The 21,916-nt window shown below is 38.3% G+C and overlaps 1 protein-coding gene across 4 annotated transcripts in view; it reads left to right on the forward strand.

Moving 5' to 3' along the window:
* The window catches only part of ADAM23 (ADAM metallopeptidase domain 23), a 169,095-nt gene that overhangs the window by 61,893 nt on the left and 85,286 nt on the right, over positions 1–21,916 (forward strand). For all 4 annotated transcript variants that reach the window (XM_023219491.1, XM_023219483.1, XM_023219474.1 and 1 more), the window contains exon 4: positions 17,717–17,780. In XM_023219491.1, the coding sequence (XP_023075259.1) occupies positions 17,717–17,780 (64 nt within the window). The remainder of the gene's footprint in view (positions 1–17,716; positions 17,781–21,916) is intronic.

The raw sequence follows: 21,916 nt of genomic DNA on the forward strand, positions 1-21,916 counted from the left end.
GAAAAATAGAAACTCTGAAAAAGACTTTATGTTTTTGAGCAAAAAGCGTCTGGAAGTGCCTTGAACTATATAACATGAGTGCACGGACATACCTAGTTATATATTCTTCCCTTAATTGTGCTTAGCAGATATTTTACTCCTAACAAGTTGAAGGTTTTTGGGAATCGTGTATTGAGCAAGTCTATTGGCACAATTTTGCCAACAGCGCATGCTCACTTCACTGTCTCTGTGTCGTATTTTAGTAATTCTCACAGTATTTCAGACTTTTTCATTATTATTTAAATTATGATGATGATCTGTGATCAGGATGTTTGATGTTACTATTGTAGTTGTTTTGGGGGTGCCACAGACTGTACCTGTAGAATCCAGTGAACTTTATGGATAAATGTGTATGTCCTGGCTTCTCCACCGACTGACCATTCCCCTTCTCTCTCCCTCTCTGGCCTCCCTATTCCATGAAACACAACAATTTTGAAATTAGGTCAGTTAACAATCTTATACTGGCCTCTAAGTGTTTAAGTGAAAGGAAGAGTCACATGTCTCTCACTTAAAATTAAAAACTAGGAATTATTAAGCATAGTTTCAAGGCATGTTGAAAGCTGAGACAGGCTGAATCCGAGGCCTCTTGTGCCAGTTAGCCAAGTTGTGAATGCAAAGGAAAAGTTTCTGAAGGAAATTAAGTGTGCTATTCCAGTGAACACAGGAATGATAAGAAAGTGAAACAGCCTTGTTGCTGATATGGAGAAAGTTTTAATGTTCTGGATAGAAGATCAAACCAGCCAAAACATTCCATTAAGTGAAAGCCGAATCCAAAGCATAACTCTTCTCAATTTTATGAAGACAGAGAGATGGAAAAGCTGCCGAAGAAAAGTTTGAAGCTAGCAGAATTTGGTTCATGAGATTTAAGGAAAGAAGCTGTTTCCATAACATAAAAGTGCAAGGTAAAGCAGCAGGTGCTGATGTAGAAGCTGCAGCGAGTTCTCCAGAACATCTAGCTAAGATAATTAATAAAAGTGGCGGCCGGGCGCGGTGGCTCAAGCTTGTAATCCCAGCACTTTGGGAGGCCGATACGGGTGGATCACGAGGTCAGGAGATCGAGACCATCCTGGCTAACACGGTGAAACCCTGTCTCCACTAAAAAAAAAAAAAAAAAAAAAAAGTGGCTATACTAAGCAACAGATTTTCAATGTAGATGAAACAGCCTTCCTGTTGGAAGAAGACTCCATCTACGACTTTCATAACTAGAGAGGAGAAGTCAAAACCTGGCTTCAAAGCTGCAAAGAACAGGCTGACTCTTGTTTGGTGATAATGCAGCTTGTGACTTTAGGTAAGCCGGTGCTCATTTAGCATTCTGAAAATCCTAGAGCCCTTAAGAATTATGCGAAATCTATTCTGCCTGTGCTCCATAAATGGAACAACAAAGCCTGGGTGCCAGCGCATCTTTACAAGATGGTTTACTAAATATTTTAAATGTACTTTTGAGACCTATGGCATAGGACAAAAAAAGATTCCTTTTTAAAATATTACCGCTCATTAACAATGCACCTCGCCACCCAAGAGTGCTGGTGGAGATGTATGAGATTAGTGTGTTTTTATGCCTGATAACACAACATCCATTCTGAAGCCCATGAATCAAGGAGTAATTTCAACTTTCAAGTCTTATTATTTCAGAAATACATTTTGTATTACATTTTGTGAGGTGATAGTTGCCATAGATCGTGATTACTCTAATGGGTCTGGGCAAAGTAAATAGAAAAACTTCTGGAAAGGATTCACCATCCTGAATTCCATTAAGAACATTCCTAATTAATGGAAGGAGGTGAAAATATAAACGTTTACAGGAGTTTGGAATAAGTTGATTCCAACCCTCATGGATGACTTTGGGGGTTCAAGAGTTCAGTGGAGGGAGTCACTGCAGATGTGGTAGAAATAGTAAGAGAGGTAGAATTAGAAGTGGCGCCTGCAGATGTGACTAAACTGCTGCAGTCTCATGATAAGACTTAAGCGGTTTCATGAGATGGAATCTGCTGCTGGTGAAGTTGCTGTGAACATTGTTGAAATGACAGCAAAGGATTTAGAATATTACATAAACTTGGTTGGGCAGAGTTTGAGAGGATTGACTCCAATTTTGAAAGAAGTTCTACTGTGGGCAAAATGCTGTCACACAGCATCACATGCTACAGAGAAATCTTTCATGAAGGGTCAGTCAATGAGACAAACTTCATTGTTGTCTTATTTCAATAAATTGGCACAGCTACTCTAGCCTTCAGCAACCACTGATCACTCAGTGCAGCAGCCATCAACATCAAGACCCTCCACCAGCAAAAAGATTACGACTTGCTGAAGGCTCAGGTGATGGTTTGCGTTTCTTAGCAATAAAGTGTTTTTGGATATAATGCTATTACATGCATAATAGACTACAGTATAGTGTAAACCTACCTCTTATGTACATTGGGAAACCAAAAAATTGTGTAACTTGCTTTATTGCGATCCTTGCTTTCTCACGGTAGTCTGGAACAGATCCTGCAGTATCCCCAAGGTATGCCTGTATCTCAGTATAGTCGGTATCATAAGCCTTGCTTTTCTTTAGATTCACTGTTGGTGTTATCATCCATGAATTTCACCTTCCTGTGTACAGACATCTCTTAATACAGTAGGAGAATGTGGGGGTCAGAAAAGGAAGACATTTATTGTCATTATGAACTCAGAAATATGTTTTCTAGTGATCATCAAAACAACTGAGATTGATATTATCCAGCCATGGCAGTTTTGATGATTGAAAACAAGGTCTGCGTTTTAAAAATCAAATACAAGTTTGCAGATTCTTCCGGAGAAGGGCATGGGATAATTTCCCTTGCCATTTTATTTTGAAACCAGCTTTGTTATGGTTGCATGCTGCATGAGATTTGCTCCGTGTTGTGCCACACATAGTCTTTGCTTCTCTGTGTCCTTCCATAGAAAAAAACAGTGTGGGGAAGGATTTGGTTTGTCTCACACTTTAATCTTCTGCTCCTGCAGCTCTCTGGTCTGAGAGTTCACTATTTTGGTCATAAAGTCAGATATAGTTCAAATCCTGTCTGGTCTATTATTTCGTGACATTTTTGAACTTTTCCATACTTTGGCATCCTCCAAGAACTTCTTTTTCCTTTCTAAGTTTTACTCTTTTAATAGAAATGGACTCCTACATGAACACTGGAGTCTAAAAGTGGACTAATAGGCTTGCTATTTTTAGAGAAGGAGAAAGTTGCCTTTTGTTCTCTCTGTGCTTTTCACCTCCCACATGTTCTTTAGAGTTTTTTTTTTTCCCATTCTGGTCTTAGTAGTGACAGCTTTCTAATTCCAGAGGCTCTTTCCTGGGTCTGTTTCTGGCTCAATTTGTCTCATACTCAATATTTTTAATGTTAGAATTGGACTGGGGTCTTCTGTTTCTATTATCTGTAAACATTTTAGGTTTCTTTTCCTCTAATTTATGAAAATTATGAAATGTACACATAAAGGAGTGGAAAATAAATTCACCCAGTTTAAAGAAGAGCAATAAAATGGGCATTCCTCTATACCCCCCAGCCGGGTTGAGAAATAGAACGTTGCTTGTGTCTCAGAAGCTCTCTGTGTTCCTCTCAGTCATGTCCCCCACCCCCACTCCTACCCAAGGTAACCTCTCATCCTGAAGCTTACATGGAAGATTTGGACATTTTTATTAAAAAAAAAAAAAAAAAAAGGAAAAGAAAAAGCCAAGTAGTGTTAAAAAAAATAGTAGCAATAGAATTTTCAGGAAAAAATAAAGATAATGTAGATGCATTTTTTTTCTAACATTCCACAAAAGAATAATTTGTTTAGGATTGAGGAGAGAATTAATGCTTGTCTTAGTGTGCTCAGGCTGCTATAGCAAAATTTCATCAACTGGGAAGCTTAAACAACATTTATTTCTCACAGTTTTGGAGGCTAGGAAGTCTAAGATCAAGGCACCTCGAGAATTAGTTGCTGGCAAAGACCCTCTTCCTGACTTATAGACAAGCCACCTTCTTGCTGTGTCTTCATATGGTAGAGAGAGAGAGGGAGAGACAAAGTTCTTTGGCCTCTTCTTAAAAAAGAGTACTAATTTCATCACGAGGACTTCACCCCTTTGCCTTCATCTAAACCTAATTACCTCCCAAAAGCCCCATCTCCTAGTACCATCACATTGGGGGTTAGGGCCTCAATATATGAATTTTGGGAGGGCACAGACATTCACTCTTGAAGAATTTCAGCTATTCATGCTGTGTCACTGAAATTAAAACTAGTGTAAAAAGTTCACATACATATAATGCAAATATTCAGTGAGCTGGCACTCAGCCCACCCTTGTTTGATAAGGAATAATTGGAAATTTTCTCTTTTGGCCTAGCAGTTTGAGGGCAGACAACTTCTTCTGACCTCATTTCCTTCTGATCTTTGTGGACATATACCAGCAGCATTTCCTTGTCTTACTATTTGTTATAACTTGCTAAAATAAAAAAATCACACACACACACAACACATAGACCTAAACACACGTATGCACTTTCTTTGTAAAGCTCTGTTTGAAATAATACTAAAGATGACTGTTCCTGAAGTAATCTTGCAATCATGTCTGCTCTCATCCTTTGTTCTTCTTTCAGCCACACATTCCCAGTCTTCATGGGCTGACTGCCTGGGATTGACTTTTGCCTTCACAGATACTTATCTACAAAAGATAAGAGACAGAAAGTAGCCTGAGTCTCAGTTTTCTTGCTGCTACTGCCATGTGCTATCTCAGACCCCTCATTGCTTACCTGGGGGCTGAGCCCTGCCTCTAGGACCCTCAGGTTCCTGTGGATTGAGTATGATGTGCCATCTTGTTTTTTTTCTGAGCTTCTTGACTTGTTGACTCTTCATCAACAAACATTAGAATGCCTACTCTGTCTAGGCAGCTATACCAAGAACTGTGGATGCAATGTGGTGCCTGTCCTTTTTATGGGATGGTTATTTTGAAGAGTCTTGTTTGCTTATCTAGTGTCCACAGGCTGGTATGATCTCTAGCCTTTATAGGCATTTCTCTTGACCCAGAATTTTGACTCTACTAGACCACAAGCTTCTGGGTTTTTCCTGGAGTGGCCACTTCATTTTTCTACCCCTGTCATGAGTTACCAACCTTGGTGTGGCTTTCCTGGATGTGAATCAGTTCATTTAGGACTTTTCTCCTATCTTCTGTAGTCCTAACCATTCTGGTTCCTGGAACTGATACTGATAGTAAATTCGCCATAATGGATGACATACAGTTAATGCTAGCATTTCTACCAGGGTTCTAAAAATGTCTGGTTTTAAGATTAAATTAAAAATAGTCCCTCTGAAAGACCTAAATAGAATAGTTTCTCTCTTTTTCTGTGTCAGTCTCTTTGGGATTTGGCTGCTTCTGGAATCTTATAAAGGTTTTGCTTTTGATCCAAACACTGCAAGGCACTTTGTGAATGTGAGTAAGATAGGCTACATGGACTGAACATTTAAGACCATTTAATGAAAGTTGTCTGGCTGTAGGAAAAATGCTCATTTTTACAAATTGTCTTAAAGCCCTGATGTATAGATCTGTTGTTCTGCATTTTTCTACTACCACTGATTTGATTTTATTACTGGTACATTATATTTAATTAGGATAGAAGGAATGTATGTGCTTATAATTATTTAAAATGATTTCCAAGAGATATATTTAGAGAATCGAGTGTAAATGGTTAATAATAGTTAAAAGATAAAAATTCAGTTTTAGTATTATGCAAAATGTCTAGACTCTACAATTAGCCTGGAGTAGATTAAATTATGCACCTCTAATCACTATTTTATATATGTCTTTCAAAGTGACATCAGTTGTCATCAAATTTGCTTATTATAAGATTTTGCTGGATGAGTACTTATATTTTCAGAAAATTTGTTTTTTAGTGTCTTTATGATTAAAAACATGTTAGCATGACTCTTAAGTTTTTTTTAATTTGTTTTAGTTACAGTTAAGTGATGGTTTTGTAATGTGTTGTCTGATTTTGAAAAGACCACTTAAATAGGTTGGTGATAATGCGACTGAGACTTTAGCAGATCTTGATCATTAGCTCTCAGATTAATTTCTATGTAAAGGAATTTTGTTATCAATCTAATCTGTAGAAAGAATGTATCACTTTACATCTTGGTAATTGAGGTACAGTCTTTTAGTTGAGGTACATAGAAATACATAGAATTAGAAGAAAAATTCAGCAGCTCCTTACAGCGTATAGGCAATATGAATGGAAATGTTCTTTCAGCACCTTCTGAAAGAGATGGGCCTGAAGTCATCCCAGTATGCAATAGCTGATTATTTGACAAAGCATGTATCAAATAGATGAAATTATCAAATAGATGTGTGTGTTAATAGTCCTTAACTTCCAGTTTATCATAGGTGTATAATTAGGGTAGGAGATGATGACAATCATACTCATATTCACTCTTTTAGACTTAGAAGTTTCCTTAGAGACCCTATAATTCAACATTCTTGGTTTTTGTAAGGGAGAAGACTAGTCTGACAATGTTAGTTACTTCTCTGAGACCTCAGAGATGGTCAGCTCCTGGGTGCCTGTTTAGTTCAGGCATTCCCCTGTGACTGGGGATATGACAGTGAGCACAGTGAAAAAGGTCCAGTTAGCACTCTCATAAACGACACTGAATCTGAAAGTCCACACTAGCTGGAAGAATTCTCCTTTCTAAAGAAGTTACAAATGACTGGTAGTTTTTCCAATAAATTCTGTAATTTTCAGAGGTACCTTAGCTTGTTATTATTTTAAAATGGTGCATAATTCAGAAGAATGAAAATTCTGTTAGAGAAATTAGTTGTACTTTAGGTAAATCATGACTTTTTTTAAACATTAGAAGTCCCAGTGAATAATTTTTGTGATGCCATGAAATGTGCTCAGAAGGTGGGCTTATTTGAAGGTCATTTTTCTAAATGGTAATTTAAAAAAATAGGTGCCATTTTGTATGATAATAGTCTTGTACCCACATGAAGAAAGCATTAAAAATTCTCTGTTCTCTTCCTCTTCTTGCTAGGTTATGTTCTTATCTACCATAATGATTTGAGATTACTGTAGAAGTATGTTTCTAATTGCTACATTGTGACAATTACTTAAGCATATCTACTATTTAAGAAGAACCAGCCTGGTAAGGTGGCTCATGCTTCTAATACCAGCACTTTGGGAAGCCAAGGAGAGAGGATTACTTGAGCCCAGGAGTTGGAGACCAGCCTGGGGAGGGTAGTGAGACTCCATCTCTACAAAAAAATAAAAATGATGAGCCACGCATGGTGGCACATGCCCGTGGTCCCCAGCTACTCGAGAGGCCACGGTGGGAGAATTGCTTGAACCTGGGAGGTTGAGGCTGCTGTGAGTCATGCTATTTCCACTGTCTTCTAGCCTGGGTAACAGAGCAAGAGCCTGTCTCAAAAAATAAAAAATAAAAAGGACCAAGATTATCATCTCTAAACATTCCTGTGTTATATGTATGAAGGTTACCATGATTGCACAGAATATTGTTTTCTGTATAGTACAGAGAAATCAAGGGTGACAACTTCAGATGCCTTTTACTTTACAGGGCTGTGCAGATGTGCCCTTGGTCTGTCTCTTGGGGATTTGCTCTACAGAGGCTCCCTGTCTCAGTTCAGCCAGTAGATATGTTCCAGTCTCAGGTTTTGGTGATGCAGGAGAAATTAAGAGTTGGGCTTCTAGGTAGGACAAAAAGAGAGAAAGAGAGCACACAAAAGACAATAGTAGTTGTTCTACAAAAATCTTACTTTTCCTTTATTAAAGCAGTGTAAAATTGCAAAGTACACATTAGCATTTGCATAATAAATTTTAGGACAAACATTTACAGTGAAATAATTTAAAGAAATGGCAACATTTAGGTAAAAACCTTTATCTTTGTTAATCATTGCTTTAATTCTCATATTCTTGTTTTTTTCTCTCACTCAGACTCTTCGGCTGTTAATTGAATGAGTGGAGGACAGTTAAAGCCACAGGTTTTCATATGTGGAGAGGCTGCTCCTTAATGTCTTTGCTGGTTTCTTGCCGTTCTCTCCTGCTGCTAACATTAATTACTTTGCTGATGGCTCTAATTGACCCAGTAAAAGAATCTTATCCATGTTCAGCCCTTCCCAGGCCCTGAAGTCTTTCCAGCTTCTGCTTGCTTTCAGTTTTTATAAATAGCCTTTCAAGTTCTGAGTTGTGGTCCTAGAGTTCCCTTTCCTTTGAAAGTCTTAGGCCGGGCCTGGTGGCTCACGCCTGTAATCCCAGGCCGAGGCGGGTGGATCACGAGGTCAGGAGATGGAGACCCCGTCTCTACTAAAAATACAAAAAATTAGCCGGGCGTGGTGGCGGGTGCCTGTAGTCCCAGCTACTCGGGAGGCTGAAGGAGGAGAATGGCGTGAACCCGGGAGGGAGAGCTTGCAGTGAGCCGAGATTGCACCCCTGCACTCCAGCCTGGGCGACAGAGTGAGACTCCGTCTCAAACAAACAAACAAACAAACAAAGACAAGAAAGTCCTACCCCTTGCTTAAGCCTGTGGATCACTGTTTCTAAACCCACCTTTTCAATACTGTTGCCCCATATCACTGATGCCCCAGCTCAACTGGACTTTTAGCTCTTCCCTGAATATGCCTCTTTGCCTTTTCCTGTTTTCATGGATTTGTACACAGTGGTCCCTGTCTATAGGATCTTCTCTTTCCTGCCAATATTTCCCTGTCCAAATTGTATCATAGAGACTGCCTAAGCCCTGCTTCTTCACTAAAGGGTTCCCTGATCATATTAATTGAAATTAATTTTCTCCCTGAGGGCTGCTTGATGCTTTGTTTGCTGTTTATGGTCGTAGGCCAAATGCTGCCTTGGCGTATTTTAGCAATGAGATTATAATCACCTTGAGGGTGAGAGGCATTTGTTTCTCTTTTTGTCCTCATCTACTCCCACCAGTGGATGTTCAGTGAACATCCCTCTCGTTGAGTTTAGGGGATGCAGGGAAAGCCTGGCCAGCTGCTGCTCCCTGCATGGTAGGTGGTGGTATTATGAATGTCTGTGGTTCCTGGCATTTCCTGGACCTGAAATTAATCCTTAATTAAATAATTCCTTTATTAAAGAACTATGCTTCTTTTCCCTTAAAAATGTAGCTTGTATTATGATTTCTTCTTAAAATGGCAGTATACATTCATAGGAAAAATTTTAGGTAATACCGTTAAGCAAAAGAAAGAAAATAAAAACTATTGAAAGTTCTGCAGGAAACAGTAGCCCAGTGCTATATTTGGTATACACCTTTTCAGACATTTTTCTGTATGTGAATGTGTACATATAAACATACTCCGAAAATGTTGCCAAGCATAGTATTCTTTTACTTTTCTTCTCATTGAATGATGTTGTGAACATCTTTCAAAGTATCTGTGAAAGCACTAGAAAACTGCTCTCACCTACATCATGCATGTTATTGTTTTTGTCCAGCCATTTCCTCAGGAAACCCTTATGACTGGAACTTGTGGATTAAAGGGTGAACATGCTTTCGGGGCTTTTGATACCTACTGCCAAATTGCCCTCTGCTTGCCAGTTTTCCTATATCCTTGCCAGCAGTGGCTACTGTCATTCATTTTTATTTTCTAAAGTGATGGGGGAAAATGATCTCTTTCATGATTTTAATTTACAGGTATTTTATTGCTAGTGCAGCTGTAGGTTGGTATGTGATTGATCACCATGAATATTTCTTTTCTTTTTTTCACAAGTTACGTGTTGTATACATATTTCTTCATGTTTATTTAAATCCAAGTTTATTAATAGGTTATATATATGTATGTAAATATGTATATTCATATACATATATCTCTGTATACATTATACATATATAAATAAATCCAACTATATTTGTACACATATAAAATTTGTTGTTAGTAGAAATTTTTCCAGCTAGATTATTTTTAGATTTTTTTTGTTGGTTGTACATGTAGAAATGTATTTTGTTTTTGCATATTTATCTTGTAACCAGCCACCTTACTGTTATTATTTCTGACAGTTTTTCTCTTGGTTTCTTTTTTATTCTTTTGGCTATTTTATATATACCTAGGAAGAATAGAATACCATATAAACAGATGTGCAGTTTTTCTGTATAGAATGAAAAATGAAAAAAGTAAAGAATGAAAAAAGTTAAAAATGAAAAGAGTTATTTTCCTAGAATATGGCAAAAACTGGACTTGGAAGAGAGTAGTTTCTTCTGTACAAGGTTACCAGAAGGCAAGGGTGATCATGGATCCTCTTCTGTTCTCTGCAATTTCATTGTCTGTGATGCTTGCTTTGTAGTTATGTTAATAAATATTGGACGTATCAGAAAAGAAGCTGGATTAGCAATATTCACCAACTATGTTCATTATTAGCTTTGAAATTTGTTCATCATAGCATTTTAGTGATGTGTAACTATGTGCAGAAGATATGCCTTTTTAATTTGGATCCAGTTTTCCTTGTGTTTAATTTTTTTTTTTTTTTTTGGGTTTTATGACATACGGGGGTAAAACTAAATTGTGAAAGTAACCATGATTCTGTCATAAAGGAATCTCAGAATTACTGGAAACTTGGAAAGACACTGGTAGCCACAACTAGTAATGTGTTATCCACTTCATATGGTCAGGCTTTAAGTTGAGGGGAAGAAATGAAACATCTTTCTTTTTTTATTTAAAGATTTTTGTTCTGATACCATCCTCCTCAGAAGGGAACTCTCACTGGCTTTTATCAGCTGATCAAGCCAGCTGAGTGAGGGTTCTCAGCTTTTATATCATCTCAAGTCTCCTAACTCCTCCTTTCTCCACTCTACAGTTGGCTTGCAGGCCTGCCTGTGTTTCTTGTCCTTATTATACTAGGGTTTTCTAAACTTCATTATGGTTAATGGGACCATTACCTGAGATGCAGGAGTACCTACACATTTATATTTCCACTGCAATCTCTCATGTGGTTTAGGAGCTCATTAAATTTCTCTTGTTACCCCAAAGAAAAACCTCTACACCCTATTCGTGCTAGGAACATTCTCTGCCTGCAGTTCTGTTCCTATGAAATATGCCCACACTTGCCAGCCCTTGCCTGGCATGCCATCTTTGTCTGACTTAACACAAAGCCTCTATGCAACCTATAATTATTTTCACCCACTTAATATATCATTGCTATATGTTTAAATCCCAGCCTCTCCATGTTCTTGATCTTTTAACGTAGCTTAAAAGTCTTACTGTATTGTTTACACTCAAAGGAGTATATATTTTTTAGCTGAAACAACTTTTGGTATAAAACTATATTAGGTGGTATGAGTCTAAATTTTTAAAACTTTAGGAAAGTAATGGTTGAAAAATTGGTATACTTTTAAAGTCTTCTGTTAAAAAAGAAAAAAGAAAAGCATTATAAGCGCAAGCATAATCATAGGTTACAAGCTTATGTTTATATGAATATATTGAGTTTAAATTCTGTGTCTGTCTTCATTACCACTTACAGTAATTATCTAGTGAATTTAAAATATCTTATGTGTATAAAAGGACAAAACAGAGAAGCTTCTAATGGAAAGAGGGAGCGGGCGCGGTGCTTTACTGTGGCTTCATGAAGCCTTGGGCATAACAATGTCACTATGCTCGAGGCTCCATGAAGTTGAGGGACTCCACAGTGACAGCATTGGTTGTCATTAAATGAATAAAATGTGGACCTGGAAGGAACGGGTGGTAGGAGACTTCTTGGATGAATGTCAGGGCTCATTTAGGTGTGATTAGGGTTCCCAATACTGAGAAGTTAAGCACTGTCAAGCAGAAGATAATCAGATAGTCGACTGACTTTGCATGAGAAATATGAGCACCTGTGGTACTCCTTTTCTAGATATCATTTAATTTTTCTACTGTTTGTTTAACTTCTGTTCCAGTCCCAATTTGAACACATATGGAAGTAACTTACATGTTTTACTACTGAGAATTGAATTAGGGTATTTGTGCTACTGTTTACTTAGGAACAAAGACGTATGGCAAGGTGCATGACTGGTCACCACCTGACACGTTCAGTGTCTTGCAGTGAATGTAATCTCATAGCTTCCTGACTTCTCCATCTTACATTGCTGAGTCCTCTTGCCCAGGTCTGCCTACTGATGTTGTGCACTGAGAGAGCCTAAAGCACCTACTCAAGGCTTTCCTAAAACAGTGGTTGTATTAGTCTGTTTTCACACTGCTGATAAAGACATACCTAAGACTGGGTAATTTATAAAGAAAAAGAGGTTTAATGGACTCACAGTTCCACCTGGCTGGGGAATCCTCACAATCATGGTGGAAGGAGAAAGGCACATCTTACATGGTGGCAGACAAGAGAGAATGTGAGCTAATTGAAAGGGGTTTCCCCTTATAAAACATCAGATCTCGTGAGACTTATTCATGATAACGAGAACAGTATCAGGGGAACTGCCCCCCATGATTCAGTGATCTCCCACCGGGTCCCCCCCACAACATGTGGGAATTATGGGAACTATAATTCAAGATGAGATTTGGGTGGGGACACAGCCAAACCATATCAGTGGCTGTGTGAAACATGATGACAGAACCCAAAAGCAACTGGAGGAGAAGACATACTCACAGACTGCTTGCTTACTAGAATCTCAGCTTTTGAGTATTTTCTACCTTGTAGACCAACCCGACCTTCCATGTAGAACTCGAAGTGTATACCTTAAATTTGGCCTTTTGGTAGGGTGACCATATGCCCCAGTTTTCCTAGGACAGCCCTTCCTGGTTTATGTATGTGTGTTATCCTGGCACAATGATTAATATGCCTCTTAATGCCCCAGTTTGGATGATAAATTATATGGCCATCCAGTTGCTAGGTCTTGGTGCTTGCTGCTATTCATCTAGACTTTTTTTTTTTACCTAGTTCTGCTGGTGAAGAAATGCTGTGTTGGCCTCTAGGTTCCTTCAGACAAGCTTGTTCTCAGCAGCTCCCTCAATTTCCTAGTTAGAATTAAACTGAGTGCTTAATACAAAATTTCAGAGAATATAGATTTTAGAACTAGAAAGGAATTCTAGTTCATACACTTTTTACAATGAAGTAAATGATTTTAAGTCATGTAGAGAAAATGGTTTCCTTTGTGGTCCAATGTATGTCTTTTCTAGTAGTCTTCCTCATAGCCCAAGGCCCGGTTAGCCACGTTGTTTTGTTGTGAACAATTGTTTTCTTTGATCAGCCCGCCCCTAAACTTCCCTGATCAGAATTGCTCCAAAGAGAAGCATTTTTGTTTGTTTGTTTTGTTTTTTTCTGAAACAGAGTCGTGCTCTGTCGCCCAGGCTAGAATGCAGTGGTGTGATCTTGCCTCACTGCAACCTCTACCTCACGGGTTCAAGCAGTTCTCCTGCCTCAGCCTCCTGAGTAGCTGGAATTGCAGATGCGCACCACCACACCCAGCTAATTTTTGTATTTTTAGTAGAGATAGGGTTTTAGCATGTTGGCCAGGCTGGTCTCAAACTCCTGACCCTGTGATCCACCTGCCTTAGCCTCCCAAAGTGCTGGAATTATAGGCATGAGCCACTGTACCCAGCCGGTTCTTTGTTTAAAGTAAGGGGTTAAAGTTATTTTCCCAAAAACCTGGAATCTACCCTTCTTGGTTAATAGCTTTCATAGGTACTAGGGAATCTTGGTACCTAACTTTTCCAATTATTAGAATTCTTGGCTTCTCCATATGGAACTTCCTTGTAATGGAAAATATAAACTTTTGGGAGTTTTGACCATATGGCTATTTATGTGTCTACTTACATTAGAAACATGAATCTCATATTCAAGGATTCCAGCAAATACACACACACGTCTATACACACACACAAAACCTTCCTGAGGTAAATCTCTTTTTGTGAATTTCCAATTCCTAAATATAATAGCACCTCTGCTTATGTATTTCCTGATAATTGTGAAATTCTTTCAACATAGATTTCTAAAAGATATATTTGTGATAAATCCTGAAATTAGGATAGTTTAGACAGTGTTTCAGGGACAAACATGAAATCTGAGACTTCAACACTGTAAAATGTTATCTCTTCCCCACACTGTGATCTAGGGCAAGTTGAGCAGGTCTTTTAGGCAGTTCTTCTCCAAATCATGATGAAAGGGTCTAGGCTGCATTCGTATTTCAGTTATGCCATCTGGAGTATGTGGCTTCCAGGGTTGCCATGAAAGAGAGGGCTTAGATAATCCTGCAGGGATTTTAGTGGTCACAGTAGAAGGGCAGACATCACTTCCTTCATCTCTCATTAGCCATGATCCATTGTCTTGGCCCTAACCTAACTGCTGCAGAAGCTGCAAAATGTAGTCTTATCAGGATGCCAGGAAGAGGAAAATGAAAGAGCATTTGGTGGACACACAGCATTATTTCTGCCACAGTCCCGTCATTGACCTGATTCTTGGCTCATTTGTCTTGTTTCAATAGTTTTATATTCTCCTGCTCTTACATGTTCTTCATATTTTGAGTAAAATCATATTTAGTCTGATTCTAGAGTCACTACTTTGGTGGTGCAGATTCACCATGAAGGTGCAGAGTGAGTGGGTTCAAGAGTTTCCTTGTTCTAGTTCTTCTACTCTCTCACTGGCTTTCAACTTCCATCCTACGTTTATCCATTTACTTACAAAGGTCACTCCTCTTTCAACAGATAACCTGCATGAGAAGCATGGGAGTAGCCACAGAATACAGCTTTTCTGTAGCTTCAGTAATTGAAAAAAGATGTTTATTTTAGAACTTAGGATGTTCAGAGTTTGCCCACAAGTTATTAGCGTCTTCAGAACCAAACATCCAATTGGCTGATCAACAGAGTTAAATGCCAGTTTATGTTTGGGTCCACAATTGCTAAATAGATGAGTATTAGCATTTCAGAACTTTCTGTTTCCAACAGGAAATTGTATTAGGACTACAGAGAGCAGAGATGGAAGAAAGGACAACTCATCTTCAGGCATATAGAGATGTAGATTACCTTTTCCTTCTCGGCTAGGTGGGGCTGGAGACACACCACTGCACAATCAACTGTTCCCTTCTCCCTTGTCAGTGTTTTTGGTCTATCATCAAAAAATTACATTTCAATATTATTTCAAGACATTTATAATTAATTAGGTTACATTTCAGTTGATGTAATTCAGTTTCAAGGAAATTACAAACTAATATTATTTTTGAGTGAGGTGATCAGTCTTGCATATTTGTGCTGATTTTGCTTAGTTTCAATTCAAGAGTTGCATTCTTCATCCTGTTTCCAAGCCCATATAGCAGGTGTTGGGAGAAGTTTGCTCATTCAGCAGATATTGATTAAGGGCCTGCTATGCATTAGGCATTATGCCAGGTGCTAGGGGTACTGTGATGAGTGGAAGAATTAGTTTCAAGGGAGGCTAGCTGTGGTCAGACAGAAGGAAAGGATGGAGTAAATGGGGATGTGTGCTATTTATAGGAAGTAGAAGAGTGGACTGGTATGGTGAGGAGGGGCATATGGTGGTGTATTTGTCTCAGTGTTTGCCATAGACCTCCTGAAAAGTAGCTGTTTTTCTTCTTTAAGATTCTAAAATGCCAGAGATAGTAGTAATAGGTATGTTCATGAGAAAAAGAGACCCTTAAAAAGAGGGAAATAGGATAATTAAAGTGACCCTCATCTGATTTGAGAATTCACGGTTAGAATGCAGTTCTCTGCCCCTGTAATTACAGGCAAAATTAAAATAACGTGGTTTCCAACTCTTAGACATGCTCCAATGATTGTGTGGTTGAAAATAATAAATTACCTGTAGAGAGAGACAGTTAGAATGCAGTTAGGGAGACCTCTCTGCCTCCTGGTGTTGCAGAAGCTTTCCACAGAAGAATGGTGCCATCACCAGCTCTGTCTGTATATCACAGTGCTGGTAGCCACCTTAACTAACTAGCAGTGAAAGAAGTTTCTGCACCCTGTGACATATTCCCCATGTATACAGAGTTCAGTAATTGTCATTACTTTTACTATCTGAGATTTTTTTAAAGGGAGTGAGTAGACATACCACAATTTAGTTTCAAGAGTGGAATTATCCTTCAATACACATTTGATTTGTGATTTTAATGGGAAGCATGTCTAAAGTTTAAGCATTGACTTCCTTTCTGTGTTGGAAAGGTTGTCCATTAGCAGACACAGGGCACTATGCTGGACACCCAGGAGGCCCCCAGTTACTCTGTTGACTGGTGCTTTACGCCCCTTTCCAGCCCTCTTCACTGAATCATTTTTAGAAGGCATCAGATGCAGCTCTCAAAGTGATGCAAAATCATTGAGTCCTCCCATTCTTCAGCTAAAGAAGTAGTGTCATGGTTTCCTAACAAGAAAACCTACAATGAGGCAAAATTATAGAAAATCAGAATAGCAGAGTAGGGCAGGAGCTGAGGAATCTTCTGCTTTAGCCCTTCATTTTTACATAAGAAGAAATAAAGACCCAAGTTTAGGGCATACAACTGACTCAGAGTGGGACCTACTCCTGTCCTTCCGTTCCCCATTAGGATTAAATGAGTTAATACCATTATAGTCCTTATAATAGTACCTGTGCCATAGTAAGTGGCCAACAAATGCAAGTTATCACTTGTCATTATTCCTAGTGATAAAGCCCAAACAGGAACCTAGATGCCCTAATAATCCAGTGCTCTTCAGGAGGCACGTGTTTTATATTTCCACGTTGTAGAGGGAGAAATATGTTTTAAGAAGTTGAGTTAAAATAGTGACCACCACAGGGCCCATTTATGTGTACCTACTCAGCGTACTAGTACTTACTCTGTGCTGAGTAAGTACTAGGCTAAGTATTGCATTTCTTAGCCCAGTACTGCATAGTCTGAGCTAAGTACTACATATTCATGGTTTCCTTTAATCCTCACAGTGTTCTATGAGATTCACATTCTTGACCATCTCCATTTGACATACAAGTTGGGGAACTTGCCCAGGATCACACCACTAATATGTGGTTGAATTAGGTTTTTTTTTTTTTTTTTTTTTTTTTTGAGACCTCGACCTCCCAGAGTGCTGGGATTACAGGTGTGAGCCAGCATGCCCAGCCTTGTTTTATGTATTTTTAATAGTCAAAAAAAATCAAAAGAAGGATAGTATTCCATGGCACATAAAAATTATGTGAAATTCCAATTTCAGTGTCCATACAGTTTTGTTGGAATATAGCCATGCTCATTTGTTTACATATTGCCTGTGGCTGCTTTTGAAATATAATGGCTGAGCTGAGTAGTGTAGTGGAGAACGCATGGCCCACAAAACCTGAAATATCTACTCCCTGGCCTTTATAGAAAACACTTGCCGACCTTTGCTTTACACTCTTCCTTGGTGATTACATTTTATGACATTCCAACGGTTTAGGGCATAATTGTGGAGTTTTTATAGGATCTGTCTCCTCGTGTTACTTCCCTTATGGTTTGTTCCATATTAATTAACATATGAATCAGATCCTGAATAGTGTGTATAAAAAGAGTTCACCATTAGATTGTCTATGTCTTGTCTTTTTTTCCCCATAGATTGGGGAGTAATTTATTCCTGGATACTGTGTGAGACTCTTGATGATAACCTGTTTTTGTTTCTGTACTAACCATGGATTGCAGCTGTTTGTGGTTTGCATGCCCCTCACGTTCGTTTATTGAGCCGATTGTTTTTAAACCTCCAAGTGTCTTAGATGCAGAAATCACTCTATTTTCTTTCCTTTGTAGTGGTTTGTTGTCTTCTGATTATGTGGAGATTCACTACGAAAATGGGAAACCACAGTACTCTAAGGTATGGTTACTGGTGTCGGCAAGTTCTCTAGTGTAAGTGTACCTATCATAGAGTTGATCAGCGCACACTGCATTGTTTTGATTGTCTGTCTCGATAAAATCACCTGTGCTCTTTTACAATGATACTATTTTTAGTGAGGAGAAATTTATTAAAATGTACAAATGTTTGAGATAACATTAGGTATTCAGGACAAAAAATGTTTATCGTTTTTATTATACATACAGTACCTTTTGTGATAGTATAAAGAGCTATACAGTTCCACGTCAGCACCTGAAAGTAGTCAGTAAAGAAGGACGAGGCTCATGGCCATCGAATCTGGATTAGAAGACTGGATGGGCTGTTAGAATGATTCTTTAGTGCAAATGACTTTGCTGCCCAAGAAGGGCAGAGGACAGGTAGGGGAAGTGAAATTTAGGTAGTACTTTTTCTCTAACCGTCATAACAATTCTGTGAGGTCAATATTATTATTCCTGCTGTACTACGGAAGAAATTAAGGCAGAGAGAGGGCAAATAAGCCTGCTTAAGGCCATGGAGCATTGAATACGAGGGTACTTGGGTATCTGATTCCTTCATTTGGAGATGAAATTTCTTGTCTTCAGGAAGGATTAATAAACAGCAAGTGAATTTGGATTAAAGCAAGAGAGAGAGAGAGAGAGAGAGATGATTTGTATGTAAGAAACAGTGACCTCCATCAGTCAGGGTGAAGATCCTCAGAATGGCTACAGAAAGAAACTCTGACTTTTAGGAAGTCAACAAGTGCCATTGAACCTGAGCAATGTCCCTGGTGTCCCGGATACTGGGGCACAGGAAAGGGAACAAAGTGGGGAAACATCACTAGATTTGTTGTTTGTTTGTTTGTTTCCTAGATTGTTAACACATGTCAGCATAAAAGTAGCACCTTTCCCAGGTGTGGACTTGCGCAGTATAGGTGACTGGGATTTTCAGTCTGATGGCTTCTCAGCAAATATTTATAGGTGCCCTTCATTATAAATACTGCCCAGGAGGCCCTGGCATGTCTCAGGATTGATAACATTCCAATTTGTAATTGGATGTGTTTTCCAGCCTTTGGTTTTGTGCCACAGATTAAGAACTTTCATGTATCATTAGTTGTCAGTTCTTGCCTTAGGTTGCACTTGGGGGTTGTTGAGTCTCCCTAAAAGTTAACGCTGTGGAAAGTGAGCAGAAAAGCTAAATCAAGCGCGGGAACGAGCTTCCTGGCATTTGTACAAACTGAAGCTTCTGTCAGCTGTGCCAGGGCCCTGAGCACTGCGGATGCTGAATCATGAGCCTGGAGTAGACAAGATTGCAGGGAACTTTATAGACTCAGCAATTGAGCCACCTTTGCAGGACACAGAAACCTGATCCAAACTTTTCACTAAGGCACTAAGTTAGTTTTTTGTTTTTTGTTTTTTTTTTTTTAAAGAAACAGAATAACTAATTGGCCTCCAGAGATCATTTGAGGTCCCAAAAGGAGACCTTATAATTAATAAGACACTCCGAATCTGTTATCAGTTCTAACTAAAATTAAAACAAAAGGTATTTCAACTCCAGCAAAAGAAATTGTATTCACTGCAGTTTGTTTTTGTGTTCACTGCTTTTCTCTCTTTCATGACCCATTTTCTCCAAACAGCTCATATGCCCAAACTTACGTGCTTCATAGATAATGAATTAAGTCTGTTTTTTATGTGTCTGTATTGATGTGGTGCACACTATTTTATGTCAAGATTTTTAAAATGTAGCAAAATTTTAAATATTTTAGCATGTATTAAGTAATCTTCTAAACCTTTACTTTTTAAAAACTTCATATTATTTCTAATTCATTTGTTATAATTTGTTTAAAAATGCCATGGTGATAGACATTTTCACTGTTTCCAATCTTTCACTATACGAATAACTTCAAGGGAAGGCCTTCCAATATATATATATATATATATAAGCATTTGTAAATAAACTTCATGAAGATTGTCTTTTATGCTGTTTCAGAAAATCTTTGTCCAGCGTACCAGAAAAGGAAATTAATATGTAAGAATGGCTAGGTTAAACTTACTTTCACATAATGCAGCCTTTTTTCCCCCAAATATCTCAAATTGTTTATTTATTTATTTATTTATTTATTTATTTATTTATTTATTTATTTATTTTTTGAGATGGAGTTTTGCTCTTATTGCCCAGGCTAGAGTACAGTGGTGCAATCTTGGCTGACTGCAACATCCACCTTCTGGTTTCAAGCGATTCTCCTGCCTCAGCCTCCCAACTTGCTGAGATTACAGGCGCCTGCCACCACGTCCAACTAATTTTTTTGTATTTTTAGTAGAGGCGGGGTTTCACCATGTTGGTCAGGCTGGTCTCAGACTGCTGACCTCATGATCCACCGGCCTCGGCCTCCCAAAGTGCTGAGATTACAGGCGTGAGCCACCGTGCCCGGCTCAAAGATCTCAAATTGTTTAGAGAAAAGTACATGCACACATTGTACACACACACGTAGACACACAGTATTATCCACATAACTAAAGAACAGTCTTATTTGGCTGTGAAGTTAAATATGAAGGTGATATTGACAGTATCCCAGGAATTAGTTGCAACCGCACTTTGAAAAGAGGGTTGTCTAGGTTCTCCCATTTCACCACTACCAAGCCCCTCCCTCATTCTTACTTCTCACTAAGAAAAGATTGATGTCTTGGCTTTTACTTTTATTGCATGCATGTGGGTTAAAAGTGCTTCTTTCCATGTGAAGCAAATATAGGAGCTGGACAGGTAAAAAAGAAGCGTGTATATGAATGCTGAGTATCAATCTGTGAATAAGGAAGAACTTTTGTTCTGCACTTGCTGGAGCAATAGCATTTGTTTAAGTTCCTACAGTGCTTTGCACATAATATATAATACAACTATTTTATTGATTTTTTTACAACTTTAAAGGTAATTTATTTACTTTTCTTATTTTATTAACAAACTTATTGGGATATAACTTATATATCATAAGGCATATAATTGTTTTTAGTATATCTACAGACTTGTGCATCCATGAACATAATCTAATTTTAGAATATTTTCATCGTTCCATAAAGAAACCTTACACCACCTGTTAACAGTTGCAGTCTCTCTTTTACCAACTGTAGATAACCACTAATCTATTAATACTTCCTATCTCGATAGATTTGCCTATTCTGGACATAAATGAAATCGTATAATAGGTGGGCCTTTGTGACTAGTTTCCTTTTTTGTCCCTAGCTTTAATGAGATATGATTGAAAAATAGAAATTGCGTGTGTTTAAGGTATATAACTTAAATCATATAGATAGGAATTTTTTGTATTATACAAAACATCATGTTGATATGTTTATACATTGTGAAATAGTCACCACACTCGAGCTAATGAACATACCCATCACCTCAGATAGTTATCTCTTTTTTTGTAGTGAGAACATTTAAGATTCACCTTCTTAGCATATTTCAAGTACTGTATATTTGTTGACCAACTTTGCTGATGAGCCTATTTAAATAAGTTAATTTTTAGCATTTCAGTTCTTATAAAAGAGTAAGCATCAATATAATACTATGAAAGTACTTTTCAAAATTAACATATTTCTGTTAGGTCTTTTTTGGTGAGCTGCTAATACATATTTGCAAGTGCTTACTAATACTTTGATTTCTCTTCTGCTTATAAAAGGAACTGCTACCTGACCAGCAGTCATGATGAGTAAATAGATGAAGTGCCTCCATCCCAACTTCCCTCTACCTTATTACTATCATTATTAGATGGGGAAAGCGTCTTTTCCTAGGTCTATTTTCTCACCTTGGCTTCTTCCTATTCCCTTGCTCATTCTTGCTCAGGGAAGGAAGAGCAGTTTGACTGCTGGGAAAGTAGGTCTGTGCAGCCAACTCCTCCCTCCCCTGTTTTTTTTTTTGGTGGGATCCACCTTCCTACAGGAAGAACACATTCTCTCCACCTTTCTCTTCTCTGAATTGTACTGTGGCCACCCCCATGTGTGTGTTGGGGGAGTTGAGTTGTCCCACGTTGTCTCTGCCTGGATGGGTAAGGCTAGCTAACTCCTGGGTGCAGCATTAGCAGGCCTATTAGATTCTCAACTAATCCTCTCCTCCAGTATAGCTCTATAATAAATGAAGGTGACATTTTC

The sequence above is a fragment of the Piliocolobus tephrosceles genome, chromosome 11, assembly GCF_002776525.5.
Source record: "Piliocolobus tephrosceles isolate RC106 chromosome 11, ASM277652v3, whole genome shotgun sequence".
Taxonomy (NCBI): domain Eukaryota; kingdom Metazoa; phylum Chordata; class Mammalia; order Primates; family Cercopithecidae; genus Piliocolobus; species Piliocolobus tephrosceles.